This window comes from Coccomyxa subellipsoidea, assembly GCF_000258705.1.
Source record: "Coccomyxa subellipsoidea C-169, whole genome shotgun sequence".
Taxonomy (NCBI): domain Eukaryota; kingdom Viridiplantae; phylum Chlorophyta; class Trebouxiophyceae; family Coccomyxaceae; genus Coccomyxa; species Coccomyxa subellipsoidea.
Window position 1 is genome coordinate 39920 of NW_005178016.1, and position 15520 is coordinate 55439.

Consider the following 15520-nt stretch of genomic DNA (forward strand, 5'->3'; position numbering starts at 1 on the left):
GACCCATACACTGTAAGATTACACCAATGAGGCACACTAGTTGCGCCCGTTCGGGCCTCAAACGTCGCCGTTATACGCTGTAACGCGTGGACGGCTTGTGCCTCCGAGATGTGCCTGCTAGATGGTTCCCCACCACCTGCGATTTCTTTCTCAGCATCAAGGCACTAAAATCAATGCAATCACGTTTTGTGAAGACACAAGCAGGTTGAGAAACGCTCGAGGGTATGTAACCCGCCTGGCTCGTGGTGGATGAAATTAGATTTTGCTGTGCTCAAGGATTCCAGGATCCATAAAACTAGGAGAAGAATCCGCAGCATGCGAACGCCGGACACACTAGCAGCAACAAATTTCGGCATTCTACGCGAGGAGCTTTCGCATTCCCCGTAAGAGAACTGAAGGCGCATCATCGTGTGATATTTCGTGTTCTCTTCAAAGATAAAAATCATCACGTCTTGCAGCCCTCAGTACATGGGAGATAGAAGGCAATGATAGTTCCCGTTATAACTCGGTGGCCTGCGCAAATCACAGAGCGCAGAGGCCATTCAGCATCCACATAATCTCATATATGAACACTGTCACCCCTGATGTGCATCAGCTCACTCCTGCAGCAAAGCAAGCCCCAAAAAGGCCAATTTGTTGCTCAATTGGCAACCTTTATGGGTGGTCTGGCGCACCTTTGCTTGGCCAGAATGCGCAGCCCAACCCTGAGGGCTGGCACCACTGTTGCATCCAGGTACTCCTTCACTGGGAGCTCTTCTGAGACGACCGCGGTTGCAGCATCCAAAGATGCATCCTCAGGAGATGTCTCCTTGATGGCGACGGTGTCAGGTTGCACCACCGCCGTTGTGTGCTCAAGCGTATCTGTGACTGCCACTTCTGATGCTTGTGGGTCTCCTTGGGAAGTGAGAACATCTTGCACCTCTCCTGTAAGGGGTGATTCTGCGGGGAACAGCAGGTGCATCAGGTCCAATTGCTGTTCTTGAAGAGATAGACACGTCCAAGATGCCTGGCGCTCTTAAGACGCAGAAGATGCTGTCTTGCGTCTTGATGAGGGTGGTCTACAGGCCAAATATGTATATAAATATCGAGACTGGAGGACAACTCACGAACATGTGAAGCAAATGGTGAAGCAAAATGGTGAAGCAAACGCCTCACACCATGGATGTGGTGTGAGGCACAGAGTGCCTACCCGCAGCTGTCTCGCCGTCCGCAGGGCCTGCATAAGCCTCCAATATTTCGGGAGCCTCGAAGACATATTTCTCGATTTCAGCTTGACTATTATCGGCGGCTACACCTTCGGCAATCTCATCGATTTGCTCATCCGTCACTTCCTCGGCAGAGATGCCGAGCGTGGGGATTACAGCTCCAAAGCCGTCTTCATCTACGTATCATTCCAACGGCAGAGATGAGATCGCTCGATTTAGTATGACTAGCAGATGATTTGTAGCTGAATACAATTGGATACACCAGGAAGCAGAATGAACTATAAATAGCAAGCGGACCGCTCTTGTCGTCTGACGGAAGTGGTGCGCCTTCATTGCCTTCGACGGTTCCTTCAATGGAGATGATGTCCATGGTTGGATCCCTACTTTCACCTCTGATGCATACGGAGAACTGAAAGAGAAAAGAAGCAGGGCCAGTTTCCTCGGAAGAATGAGTAGCTAGAGCGGGAGGACCTGCGGGGGAGCCGCAGCTTCTTCGCTGGAGCTGCTTCGGCTAGGTGCATTGTTGTTGTGAACATCGGCATCACAGATCTAGACGATCATTCACGCAAATCATTTGGTATCCACTCAGAGAAGCCGACGAACGCACCGTATAATTTTATTTTCGGGGGAAGGTCTTTAAGCAAAAAGTGATCTGACAAGACGATGAGCGGTACTGAGGAGAAAATCTCACCCGAGTTGCAGCAGTTCTTACTCAATGAGCAAGCAAAGGCTCAGATGCAGCAGACAGTCGCACGATTGACAGACACATGCTGGGACAAATGCGTTGGCACACCAGGTCGCTCTTTGGGCAGCAGAGAGGAGGCTTGTCTCAGCGACTGTGCAAAGCGGTTCATAGAAACAACTCAGGTATGAAAGTAACCTTATTTTCTTAGCTCCTGAGCTTTGCCACATGTGTATGTGGAGGCCCTCTGGTGCCCACAGTGCTCACAACAGCATATGTTGAGTTTCACACGCGCCAACTTACTGTCTCAAGCATTCCCTTCATTTGCTGCAGTTCATCATACAGCGGTTCCAGCAAATAAGCGAGCGCAGGCGGCGGCTTCTAAATAGTGGACCTAGCCATCAGCCAGAAGTTCGGGACATTACTTTGAGCAGCAACTCGCCTTGCAGCCAGCTGATTAGCAATGCTTCAGTTTTCCTGGTCTTGGCTTGGGGTGGCAATCATTAGTAGCATATGCATGAACTGGGGCATGCTCCCGAACTGAAGCCGAAATAATGTCATCTTTTCCTCAGAATCTTTGCAATATTGAGCCATGGCAAGGCTACACTGTGACAGGTGCCTCCCATAATAGCGCTCTTACAACCAAGGTGGTCTGAGCGTCTAAGCGTTTGTGCTTCGTGTCAGAGCAAGTTTCAGATAGGCATGCGCTTTGACGATTATGTCATTTAGTTGACGATTATGTCATCATTTGTCTCATCCGAAGGCAGGGGACTGTAAATTAAGATGATTAAAATGGCTATATACGGAGGGCAACCAGAATGCTGCGCTATGATTGGCTGAACTGGGATCCTCGGCAGTTAATAATTTATAAAATCTCCCGGCAGAACAGGATCCCATGTTCCACGGTTTCATCCGAAACGTCTGCTTGCGCATATTGAAAGCCTCGAAATGTTGCAAGGCTGCTTAAAGTTGTGAACGTCGTTCACTGAACGAGTGTCGCAAGAAACCTTCATACGTTGGGTTATAGATGTTGCTGCTTGGAATGGGAATAGGGGTTGTGATGGTGTCGCAGTCACTGGGGGCTCTTCTCCTACGCACAGACTTACTTCGGCTGGACACATGGGCAGTTCTCTCAGCTAGGAAATTCCTAGCCTAGGATACTATCTGTTTGACACGTGTGCGGCACATGCCGGCAGGTGCCGGGAACTTGCTGCCCTGTCAATGAACCTTTTGCATTGTCCTGATTTCTGCTGTGCTACTTGTATAAGGAGAGTAAGGAGAGTGTAAGAGGTTACTACAGAACCCAGTATGCAGTATGCACAGTGACCCGTGTTTCCTCAGGAACAGACGTAACTCAAGGCACGGTCGTATCTGGGAAAAGCTGGGGTGTTCCCCACGACTGGGGATCCCTGATTACATGTAATCCCGGTAAACCTCAGCGTCGGCATCTTCCGGGATATCCTAGCATCAGTGTGAACTCGGGATTTCCCAGGCACGATAGCGCTCGAGATTTCCCAGAATCGAGAGCGAAGAGTGTGATTTCCCAGTCGCAGGAGCACTGCCTGGGATTTCTCAGGCTGCCAAAACACAGACGGTAATACATGCACAGCCCCGGCCTGGGCCTGTCAATTTCGTTCGTTTTACCGCGCTCTTCAGGAGTCCACGGAAAACCTAAAATGTTTGCTCGCTATTTCGTTGGTCGTAAATCCTGCCAGTTCCCCCAGACCAGGGTGCGCGGCAGAAATTTTGAGGGTCTGGACAGAATGTACCTCTGGCCTTAGGTGACCAGATGAGTCATCTGGAGTCAATGACAGTGACACTGTTTCGATTTGTGGCCGGAACCTGCCAATTGGCGGATTGCAAAAAAAATTGAGGTACTTTGTGGCGTATTGCAAAATCACTGAAGGTCGCCACGATTGGCCGAAAAAAAAATGGACCGTCCCACCTGCCCGCCACTTGTGGCGGGCAAAAAAAATCCTGCCCAACCCCCAATCCGCCACTGTGGCGGGAGAAAAACGAGGCAAAGACTCTTGCGTGTCGGACACGCAATCCGTCACAAACAGGGGATTTGAAGAGCTTTTCCATGAGTGATGCCCTCAACTACTGGTCCACCGTTGAGGATCGCAGGGTGTGTAGGAGGCTCACTGAGGCCCTGGCAGGCTTCATGCAAGGCGCATGCCGCACACTGTGACACCATGTGCCCAGAATGTGCGCCGAGCTGATTGCAATGTAAGTTCTTTTCACAAATCAAAACGTACAAGCTCCAATGCAGAGATATTGGGGCATCTGCCACAATAATGCTTGTACTGGCCGTATTTGGCCAGGACATTGAAGGCTGAGCTGCCCAATATGGAACCAGATATTCACATCATATGACAAACTGTAGTATCACATGCTGGGTCTCTTAGAGAAGAAGATCCATAATTTATGTGTGGAAATTTTCAAGCTTGTCGGCCAGAGGATGCAATGTGCCATATATGTGTGTGCTATTTAGTGTGTGCCCCAGTGTACAGAGTACTGGACACAACGTGTGAGTGCATTGCGCCCTTCAATCGCCGCTGCATGCAATGCGAATAAAAAGATCCTGGACGTCTGCTGCTTGGCGTTGTTCTTAGGTTTTAGGTACAGGGAGTGCATGCCCTCGGTGAGGGTTTGTCCTGAGATATTGTCAGAAGCGTAGGGAACTAGGCTGCAGACTTTTGTAGGCCCCGCAGATGTGGCTGTAGACGCCCTGTTTGTATGCCCTACTAGGTAGTACCAGACACAGCATGGCCTTTCGCTTTGGGTTTGCTAAGCTGCAACATGGTCATAAGAATAGTACCGGTTTACGGCACTGCCACTACGGTATCGTATAGTATATTAGCTATTGAGGTACTGTCTAAGTATTGAATAGATAAAAACGTTGTACCTTGGTGCTCTACAAGCCTTGCTTGTAATTACAATTTAAGCTGCCAATTGACACGAGGGTCATCTAGCGATCCATTTGGAAAGTTAATTTGACAAAGTCCTCAAATTACATGTGCATCATAAAGTTTGTGCATCATATGTACTACATGTAGTACATCTTGCCTCAGGATGTTCCCGGCGGGACGTCCAACACCATGAAGGCAACGCCAAATTCTAACATTCAAGGTTTTAATGCCGCATGTGGCTTCGTGAGTTAAGCTGCCCAGCTGCAGGTTGCTAGCTGGCCCTTCTCAGTCTGTGCGTCATGGGATTCCTCCGAGAAGAGTCTTTGTGTCTTGCCCGCTATGTATTGGTCCATGCCCAGGGTAATAACCATATGGATACTGGCACATTGATAAAAGTCAAACATATGAAAGACTACTGTGAGACAATCTGTCCTTTTGAACTCCTGCTAGTAGCAGATAGGCTGCTCGTACACAATGGCCTACTTGTTGCATGGCAAGGATCCTGATGGTCATGTGCAGTCAAACAATGGCGCAACAAGAACGGAAATGGCACAGCTGAGCTGCTCCATAGGACGGCCCCTTTCAGGCACTAGATGAAGTGCAAGACTTTGTTAGGCTGGCGATTTTCTGTTTGGTGCCGCAAATTAAAATTTGTAGAGAATCTCTATAACTAGAGCTGCATGCACTGAATGTTGTCTCCAAATGATCATGAGACCAGCACTTGGAATAGCTGTCCACCAGAAATTCCCATACATGGCGCAATGGAGTATACTTCTCCAGTGCAGCCAGATATTAGCTGCAGGCCAGTCCCAAAGCTATGATTATTAATATTATTACACGCTTTTCCTCCCAGAAGCAAGGTGCGTCTGCATACAAGCTGCCAGCTTGTATTCAGACCGAAGTGACTGCAGTGCAGTCACTGCGGTCACCGGTAAAGGCTGCCAAAATCCTACCCCTTGATGGACTCGCCAGATCCAAGCAGGACCCAATCAACCGTGGGCACGGTGCTCAGTATTTATACCGCCCCCCGCCAGCCGGGGCTCCCAAAGCTATACAGTGTTATATTATGGGGATAACTATAGCGACGCCATTGATACCCAAGTACTCTGACCCAGAATGAATGCTGTATGAGATGCAACTTGCAGGCAAGACAATTCTAAGAGCTCTCTGCTTATAAGCAGAGAGTTAATTAACCCCACAAGGGCCACCGGAGGGGGAAACTGAGGTATCGGGGGGGATGAGTATCGAGCAGAAGGAAGATCACAGTGTAAGGCTTTGGTGTACTGAGCGTCAAATGGAACTCACAGTGAATGCCATTTCTGCAGTGCAAAATCACTCGGATTATTCCAGGTACATCAAGAACACCAGGCCTTGTGTTTCTGTCTGAGTCAAAACTGGATTGAAAACCTCATGAGATAAACCTCCTAATCAGATACTATGACAGAAACCCCCCCAAACTTTGTCCTGCCGGCGTTTTAGTGCTGGGCAGCCATGATATATTACGTCGACCAATCAGAGCGCAGCATCATGCGTTGTAGGAGGGCAAGGGAATGATTCCCTTGCCCTCCTACAACGTACTGGTCATTCTGAACCCCGCACTTTGGAAATTTCGAGATATGAATAGATTTCCCGCAGGGCTTTCCCGCACGACAAAAAGATCATATTTTTGTTTGCAAGCTAAAAAACAATCATTACAGTGACCAGTACGGTATAGCCATTCTAAAATCGCCTTGGAACCCTAAATTTTAATATGGAAGAAAATTGCATTTGATCACTTTCTAATGAATTACTGCGTGGCATGATGTCGTCGATAGCAGATCTAGATCGCAGAATCCACAACCGTTGAACTTTCAAATGCTCCACTCAAGTGATACTGTTTCAAGTCAAACTAGTTAAACAGTTATTATTATTACAAGTTGGCAAACCCAAAGCCAGAGGCCATAGGGCATACACAAAAGTTGTCGAAGCAGGGAATCGAGCCCTGGTCTCCACGGCCACAACGTGGTGTACTAACCACTATACAACATCGACGCCTGGGAGGGCCCGCTGCAATGGTTTTACCCAATGCCGAGATAACAATAACCCTAAACCCTAAACAGTACTGTCAATAACCAAAGATTCAAATTGTTTGGTGCCGAACAATTTCAAATGTAACGTTTAAACCAAACTCGTATTGAGCTGAATTAGCTCAATACCAACATACAGTATCACCTACGATGATCACTGATCATGGCATATGCATATGTATGAAGGATCAACTTGCCGCAAGTTGTGAAAGTCGAAATCAGCAAGTATGGGACATAAGATGTAAGGACAGTAGCAAATCTCAGTAACCTGATTTTGACAAGAGTTTTTAAATAAATGTTTAAGATTAGGATTAAGATGTTGAATATCAACGGTCGTGGTTCAATTTTGATTGGGCTCGTGGAATTTTTCTGTGTCATCGACGCTTTCAGGCAAGGAAATTGGATTTCAAATCCATGCTACACTTCCCGATATCACAGGACATGGTGACAAATCACTTTTGGGGCATGCTCCGGCCTGCAGACCAGCTCTATGTTAGAATTGTTTTCCTTGTTTGCAATACTTCCAATTCAACCAAGTCAGTATTGACAACACTTTCTTTTAAACGTGTAGAACATTAGCACTAGTGAATGGTTCATCCATATCCTAAGATGATGCTCAGGATTCCAAAGCCGAAATCAAAATGGCTGATAACATTTGTGTCGCCACCACCTGATCGATGATATCACGCAATGTGCCACAAGTGTCGATCATCGACTTGCCGGCCATCGGCATTTGGGTACGTAAAGGGTGAATTAGGATCGTCAATACCATATAATATAGGGTGTTTTTCAGGACAAGATTTACCTGATAACGCTCTGTATTTGGCAACGACCAGATGTCCGACATGGCATGAAAACAGCCAGGAAATGGCAGGCGATCAGGTCGGACTGCAAATGAGGAGTATGTGCCAAGGTGGTCAAGCAGATTTTTATGGTAGACATATTGATGTTTCCCAGAAGTGGTTCTATTAGTGCTATCAACTGCCTTTTTTTGGCTTTCTTGTTTCAGCCACTCCCCATACAACAAGTCCGGTGGTAGCCATGCTGTGTGGACGCTGCATAGCAAGGACACATTGTTAGTAGAAGGAGATGAGGTTGCCTGAGACTTCCTTAATTGACTGGCCATGTGGACCCAATACAGATCAACCTGCGATGCTGAAATCCTATTCCATATGGATTCCTCAAGAGCCGTCGCATTTTGGGAAGCACGAGTAGATAGATTTATAACATTTTGGCCGAAATGAATCTGTCAAATTCCAATCATAAATCCAATTGTTTACAAAGTCCCTCACTTCCAGAGCTTTGTTATGCTTGCTAGGTGTCAAAAGATTATGCATATTGCACACCGTGAGGCCAGTGCCCCGACAAAGAAAAAAGTGGTCATGGTGTGACAAAATAAAGATGAATGGATTGGAATGAAATGAAGTGAACTGAACTGAACGAAAGTGATGTTACGAATTTAAATGCATTCACATTCATGTTAAGGAGGCGCGCGTGCCGTAAGTGTTCTGCGAAGCTGTGCAAGTGCACAGTGGGCAGAAGGATCCCATTCATGCCATAACTCAACCGAACACTCAGCCACTCTTCTGTTTCCCGCGCCGCATTAAGCTTTGCCACCACATACTGCATGATGCGCATCGCATTGGGACACATCCTGCAGTATAGAATAGAATTGTCGTAAGACACTTGCGATAAGCATGAAACCAACAAAACGTTCGCATGCGCTGAGCATAGGTCATTGCCACGCTCTATCTTCGTGGTATCATGTGAGATATCTAGACCCTCCACATATGTCTTGTTCAGAAGTTTATGTGCAAAGTTGTACCCTACCCAAGTTATACACATAAATTTGGCTAGAATCTCGTGCAAGCTCCAAATTCCAGAGTGTGCCTTATTTTATATTATTAATTCTACACGCTTTGCCTGCCAAAAAGCAAGGCACGTCTTGTAGAAGCTGTAGTTTAAGGCTGCCACAATCCTACTACTTGTTGGACTTGCCAAACCCTCAAGTGCCCTACTTTACACGGGGAAATCACAATCATCTGCTTGTAAACTTCATCTAAAATGGTTAGTCGAAAAGTGCATATCACGTCCAGACGCAATGTCCACTGAAGATGCGGCTAAAGCGTCGAATATCTACCCGGTGTGATCGAAGAGAGGGGTTGAGATACAAATTTGTGGAACTCTCACAATGACGTATTATTGCATGCACAACCTCAACCTTAGGTGCACATCTGCAAAAACAAAATACACCCTCTTGCTCTTCCATTGAATCTTTAGCCTTAGACTTTCTGATAGACTTGGTAATTGCCTTGTCAACCACAACGAGTACCTGAAGTCATCTTCCATGAAGAGATAGTAATGTGACAAGGGTGCGGAGGTTTCCATGAGGCTGACAAGGTCGCATGTTTGCTTCCGCACCTGCCTACCCAGAACAGAATATCTCCAGAAATCAGTCATACATTTGTAGGTTGCCATCAAGATGTTGGAGCCACCTGACTCAGTGAGGTTGCACAGCGCAGATTGGCGCATCAACGAATGGCATACTTCTATTGACAGAAGTACCACTTCAAGAAGCAAATGAAGTCATTAAGAAGGGTACTGCCCGGCAGGATTTGGCACATAATGCTGGCAGTGTCGTCACACCTCCCAGGGCGATCGGTAGGGTTATCAAGGTCGTTAGGATCCTCTGTGTCTGGCGCTGGATCAGGCAACAGGCCAGTATTTTCAAGCATTCTCACATAAACGCGTGCCTTAGCCACAAACACATCATCTGCTGGTCCCGTATCAATGCGCCCTTGCACCTGTGTGATCATGGCCTTTGATCTCCTGGTGTTAAACTATTTTGAAAATTGGATCATTTGAAGTCTCCCTATCCTTCAATATGTACGCAACACAGGGTGACGTGTATCCATAGATGCACACACAAGATTTGCATCGTGACATTGCTTTGCTGTAATGCGGCCATATGTGCGGCAAAGATTTGTATAGCAATATCGCATTAATGATGCTGAGAGGTTACCTCGTAGAAGACGCTGTGGTTGCCAATCTGGTTATTCATCACAACCACTATTATATTCTCGTATAGTGGATCACTTGTATCGAGTGGAAGCTCTTCCAATATGCTTTCAAGTGTTTTGCTCAGATAGTCTGCCTCATTTTGCCGCGGAACGGTCGGTATCCCCACAGTAAGCCATGCCTTGCCCAATCTTCTTTTTTGCAAAAGTTGCTGGCATTCCTCAAGACCTTGTACGCCTATTTTTGCATTAGCATCAAGTTTCCTAATTGCATTTCGATGCTGACCGATACTGTTCTGCAAGTTGAGAGCAACATCAGTGCCACGATTTAGACGCACGGTGGCGCTTGCCAGATGTGTCCCCGTCACCTGCAAGAACATTCCAAGGTTCCTGCAAATATTATAGTGAAGGGAAGGTGACAACAACTGGAGCAAAGCAATACAGTCCGTGGTTACAGTCGCATTCATTGATTCAAAGTTTGCTGGAAAGAAGGTTAACATTTGTCTTATAGAACAAGCAAAGGGGGCTTGTGCAGTATCTCAAACAATTAGGCTGTGTAGACCTAGCTACGATAGGTTGAATTGTGCCTTGGTGAGTTCTGGAAATGGGATTTATATTCACCTGTGCGACTTTGGTGAGCCTTGTCAACAAAACTTCTGTACTGCTTATTGATGCCGATGCATTCCTACGATCAATGCAATTCTTTTTTTTGCTCAAAGTAGATCAAGACGTAATGTCGAGCATGTAGCGTGCAGCTTGACAAGGCACCAGGCAAATGACTACCTCAGTGCTTTCCTTGCGGGCAAGGATAGTGTTGTGGAGACGTAGATAAGCAATAAGCACAAAAGTGCATTACCCACTAGGGAAACCACAAGACTTGATTGAATCACATATCCTTGACTTCTATTACTATCAGTGGTCTGACTGCAGTGTGAAGTGTGTAAACGCTGTCGAGGCATCGTTCCCGTAACAGTCAGAGGGAAAGATGTAGGATACTATTAGCCCAAGCAAAGCTACAGAAGCTGCCCGGATTTTCCCCAGCCCATGTGATGCGATGATGAAGAGATTTCAGTTCTATGTGCATGATTCCCCTCCTCCTGTAAGACAATCGACCTCCGGTATGAGTGGGCTTATGTCTGCAATATAGAATAGAAACCGAATATTGTGTAGTTTAAGATTAGAATATATAGGACGTAGATAAGACGTAGCAAGTGATATAGTGGCAGACAACGAAAGGATGCCCACCTCGAGCGACAAGCACCGCAATCACTGACGTGATATCACTTAACTCCTAGAAGTCTGACACGCTTTACGGCATTTGAAGTTCAGAATGACCTGCAAAGCAAAGCTTTCGCAAAGTAATCAGGATTCACTTTAAGCAATTTTCGAAAATTACAGAATCGGAGAAAAAAACCTTGCAGGAATGTCTATGAAGGGGACAATGCTTTCATTGAGATTACAACTTGACTAGCCGGCCCATACATAGGACATCCTGTCAAATGGGCCAACATCCGCTTTCATGTTCAATTACTAACCAAGCAGGCACCAAGATGCACGTGAAGAAGTTGCCGATATTCCGCAAGTGACGAACACTGGGGTGTACTGTACACTGTGCAAGCTCTTCAATCAAGAACCTGTATTTAAAGACTGCGAGGTTGGACCAAGACGTCGTGGAGTGCATAAGTCGCGATATCTTTTCGAACACCAGATATACCTCTGCATCGCACACGGTATATATTTTGGATTAAAGTAAGGCATTGAAGAGCTCCTACCGGGCAGGTGTCACATACTCGAAATCATATGGAGACTGGAAGAGCTGGCCTGCAAGACAGATTCTGGGTCATTGTTGCATTACTCGTTCTCGTTCTTCAAAATAGCGCCCGGTGCATCAATGACACAGTAAGGCAAGAATATAGCTTCTAACATGAACCCGTAAATTCTTTTCGAGCATGTCAACTTTGGAATGCAAGAGGACATGACCTCGTCTAATGTTCAGGGACAACGGCTTGAGGGAATTCTCATCCTTCTCTCGAATACCCGAGGCTCTTCTGGACGCTGGCTGGGGCCTCCATTCTCAGTCCCTTCGTTACATGTGTGGCCAGAAATTGGATCCACACGAGTGCCAAACATTGCTCACCAACAGGACATACTGCCTCGGTCAATTCAGGTGAGAAGGTAGTAGCGTGAAAGAGTGTTTTATTGTGTTGCTCCTTTGTCTCCTATTGACCTTTGTGAAACTACAAGGATAGTAAGATGCAGATGCAACGACTTCGGCAGATTGGTATGCATGCTGCTCTTCGAAGGAGTCCCAAAGAATTTTGATAATCTAGTATCGTTCTATGTAGGGCAGAAGCAGAAAGGTCGAACGCTTGCAAGCGTGAACTTGAGTCATTCCAAGAATGGCGCCTACAACGGGAGAGTTTCGCTGCTGAAATTCATATTTACTGCTTCTCTGATACGAAGGTGGTCGTTAATCGTCATTCTCATGTCGCTTTTTTGATTATCTCACAATAGGCACACGCTAGCCATGCGTTACCTTTCTGCTTGCAAATGTATTAAGAAGCGACGCTTTCCACAATATAATACATGGAAGGATGATCTCAAGGCGGCAGTCAATCCAGTCCTTTTTATTAATGTAGATACCAGATACGGATTGGGCAAGAGCGTGTGAGTACATGATCAAGCGCCTTGAGGTGCCCATGGCTGAGGATTGGGCCTATGAGGAAGATCTCAGAACCTCGTGTCAAGAATATGTTGACTCCAGTTGCCATCATGTGTTGTCTGGTCAAGGACGGCTAAATGCATGCCTCAGGTAATTGACCACAGTGATAAATGAATAAATATATTGTGAGTGAGCTCGACCCTGGCACCTGACAGTCAATTGCACACGAATGTCGCCAGTGCGCAGTATTTTTTTGCTGTGGAATTTCGCCTGCGGCAGCTGAATTTTCAACATCATTGAGGAGCAGGCAGGGCGAATCTGCGTCTTGTGACATACCACGTGTGGGCGGCAAATCCTGGACGGGCAGCATGGAGGTAAGAGACCCTGTGGTAAGAGACCCCAAACCTTTCTTTCCATATGGTCCGAGCAAAGTAAGCATTCGTGGATTGAATATCATACATGGAACATTTCTTGTCACTATAGGTGCACAATTTCGTTTTTCAGTGCTGCCTTGTGACTTTCATCACAGACAAAAAGCGATGGCCAAGACATGCAGAATACATTGTATTTAACAACAGATTTGTCCGTTTACAATAGCAGCCCTTGTGAGGCTATTTATGTGCACATCAATTGATCAGCTGTGCAGCGGATCTATAGCCAATCGACCTAGGACCCATCTTTGCGCCTTAAGTGCGGCTGAAGAGGGGCCTTTTGGTTATCTTATAGCCTTCTTTGCTTGAAATGAAGGTAAGCTGTCTTGAGATCTTTCTATTGCCCAATGTAGGGGACATGCAAGGTTGCAGTGTTGAGCACATACCCTCCTAAGAATTGTGGCTTGGCAACATTCACTGCGGCGCTGCTCGCGCAACTACGTGGACACCTTGTGTTGCCACCCTCTTGCGAGATTGAAGTTATTGCACTGTCGGATCCGTCAGATCGCCTCGTCTACACCGACCCCATTGTCAAATACGACCTGCGCGTTGATTCGGTAAGTGTCACAGTGAAATCTTGCATGGTCCTGGAAACACTACGTTGAAGTGGAATATCGTCTATATATCAAGGGGCTATGGTGCTTGTGGCCTGACCTTCTGGGTTGCAACACAACTGCCGTTGACCTTGCTATATGAAGATATCGCCGGGCTGCTCGGAACCGGTAATCTCTTTGTAAGGTTGAGAATTAAGGGTGTGCTATCGTAATTGCAGTGATGCGCATCAATGCGCGGTGCTGAACGTGATAACATTCGATATCATACGTATCCAAGGAAGCTAGCAACAAACGAAGTTCCCCACTAAAATGGTTTTCATCAGCACCGCTGTCAAGAGTCATTTGTGCCACCATCACTGTTCTAAAAGTGCGATTTGACAATCGTTGAGCAGCTGGTTGTGGTACATTATGAAGACCTACACATCTTTCAATCCTCCTAATCAAGGAGAGAATATGCGCTGATTATGAACCACGATTGCTCAATCATTAAGCAGGTCATTTTGTGTGTCTCTATCAGGAGATGCCGTCCGGGATCATGCTCGAGGCGGTACATTTCATCCATAAGGCGGGTTACAGCCACGTCATAATCCAACAGGTTTCCCAGACTACTTCCTTCAAAAACATAATGTTATTTCCCGTTCAATTTTTTCCTTCATACAATTGTTGACATCAATTATTGTTGAAACTGTGGATGCGTTTTTCTCATAAGTTTTCCACGTACCCCTATGCTGAGCTGCTTCATTCAACATTCATGCGTAGGAGTTTGGGTTGACCCCCATTATGTGGCAGTTGGTGGATGTAGCTCGCTGGCTTGATCCCACCATAAAGCTTTACACTGTGGTACATTCACCGCGAGCCACTCCAAATCTAGAGGAAAGAGGACTTCTGCGTGCTATGTCGGAATATTCTGAGCGCCTGATTGTTATGAGCTGGTAAGAAATTGAAAATTGGTGTGCTCAAAAACCACTGAAAGCATATCTTTGAACTTAGAATCGTGACACAAATTGCTGACAATGGCATGCTCAACAACTTGGGTTGCAATATCATGCAGCAAAGTCTGCACCAAAACTGTAATCTTGATGCAGTGAAATGTACATGGGGATCTATATTCGAGGGAATCCTTACCCAATTTTATGTGTTTGCCAGGTATGGTTGGCATAGCTTGATCTCTGCATATGGTGTAAGCCCACACAAGGTGGTTTTCATTCCCCATGGAGTTAATGCACCGGAAGGCCCAAGGCCTGCACGGCGCTCGAGATCCCTTCAAGGAATGGACAATGCAGCATTGGAGAAAAGCTTGAAGGTGAGGGAGCTTCTGACCAAAGCAGGTAAATATTCCCCTAATGTTGAGAAAAGTTTGGTTCCTTGGTGTGCTCAGGGAAGCCACGTGCAATTGAAAGAAGCTCAAAGATACTCAATGGATTCATTTTGTTCACGCGGATGCTAGAAGTACAAACATGCACTGCTGACCATAGGCGTCAATGACGAGTCGCACCTCATCCTGTCAAACGGGCTTATCCACAAAGCCAAGAGGCTTGACCGTGTTCTCCTGGCATTCTCCAAAGTTCTGGTACAGCACCCAAACACTTTCTTTCTGATACTAGGGAGAGAACATCCAACAGAGCCCCTAGCTGGTGAGCATACATAAATGCCCACTACCTCCTGAGCATGTAGCAATTTGCATAGCAAGCCGATCACCTCTGCACTCATGGCGAAATAGTATCACGATCAACACATAGTACCTTAGCACATCAAGGTGTAAAAAGGCGGTCACTAGTAGGGTGTCTGATCTATACAACTGAAATGCGCACAGGCAAACTCATGCGGAATTTACTTGACTTGGCAACAGCCTTAGGGCTGAAGGACAAAGTCATCTGGCTAAACAACTTTGTACCCACAGAGGAACTAATGTTGATGTTCAAGTGTACGAGCGTATACGTCACAACCTTTGATGAAAGCACTCCAACCTCGGTATGCACCTTGCCACTTAC

At 46.4% G+C, this 15520-nt stretch overlaps 4 protein-coding genes and 1 non-coding gene across 5 annotated transcripts; 1 reads left to right on the top strand and 4 right to left on the bottom strand.

Annotated features, from left to right (window-relative positions):
* COCSUDRAFT_34624 (hypothetical protein) lies at nucleotides 1-452 on the bottom strand. The gene has a single exon (XM_005642552.1). The coding sequence runs from the start codon at nucleotides 444-446 to the stop codon at nucleotides 180-182; it is 267 nt and encodes an 88-aa protein (XP_005642609.1). The 5' UTR covers nucleotides 447-452; the 3' UTR covers nucleotides 1-179.
* Nucleotides 453-461: 9 nt separating this feature from the next.
* COCSUDRAFT_60566 (hypothetical protein) lies at nucleotides 462-1575 on the bottom strand (the record flags this gene model as incomplete). Its single annotated transcript, XM_005642553.1, has 4 exons — nucleotides 462-513; nucleotides 675-939; nucleotides 1190-1381; nucleotides 1503-1575. 4 exons carry the CDS (start codon nucleotides 1573-1575, stop codon nucleotides 462-464), a joined length of 582 nt encoding a protein of 193 aa, XP_005642610.1.
* A 293-nt stretch (nucleotides 1576-1868) lies between these two features.
* Nucleotides 1869-2078, top strand: COCSUDRAFT_20999 (mitochondrial inner membrane translocase; the record flags this gene model as incomplete). The annotated part of the gene is made up of 1 exon (XM_005642554.1): nucleotides 1869-2078. The coding sequence occupies one exon, from the start codon at nucleotides 1869-1871 to the stop codon at nucleotides 2076-2078; it is 210 nt and encodes a 69-aa protein (XP_005642611.1).
* Nucleotides 2079-6758: 4680 nt separating this feature from the next.
* Nucleotides 6759-6830, bottom strand: COCSUDRAFT_t80. The gene has a single exon. It is a non-coding gene; the product is annotated as a tRNA-His (tRNA).
* A 1415-nt stretch (nucleotides 6831-8245) lies between these two features.
* On the bottom strand, nucleotides 8246-10349 carry COCSUDRAFT_45611 (hypothetical protein; the record flags this gene model as incomplete). The annotated part of the gene is made up of 3 exons (XM_005642555.1): nucleotides 8246-8519; nucleotides 9198-9286; nucleotides 9888-10349. 3 exons carry the CDS (start codon nucleotides 10347-10349, stop codon nucleotides 8246-8248), a joined length of 825 nt encoding a protein of 274 aa, XP_005642612.1.
* Nucleotides 10350-15520: the final 5171 nt, after the last annotated feature.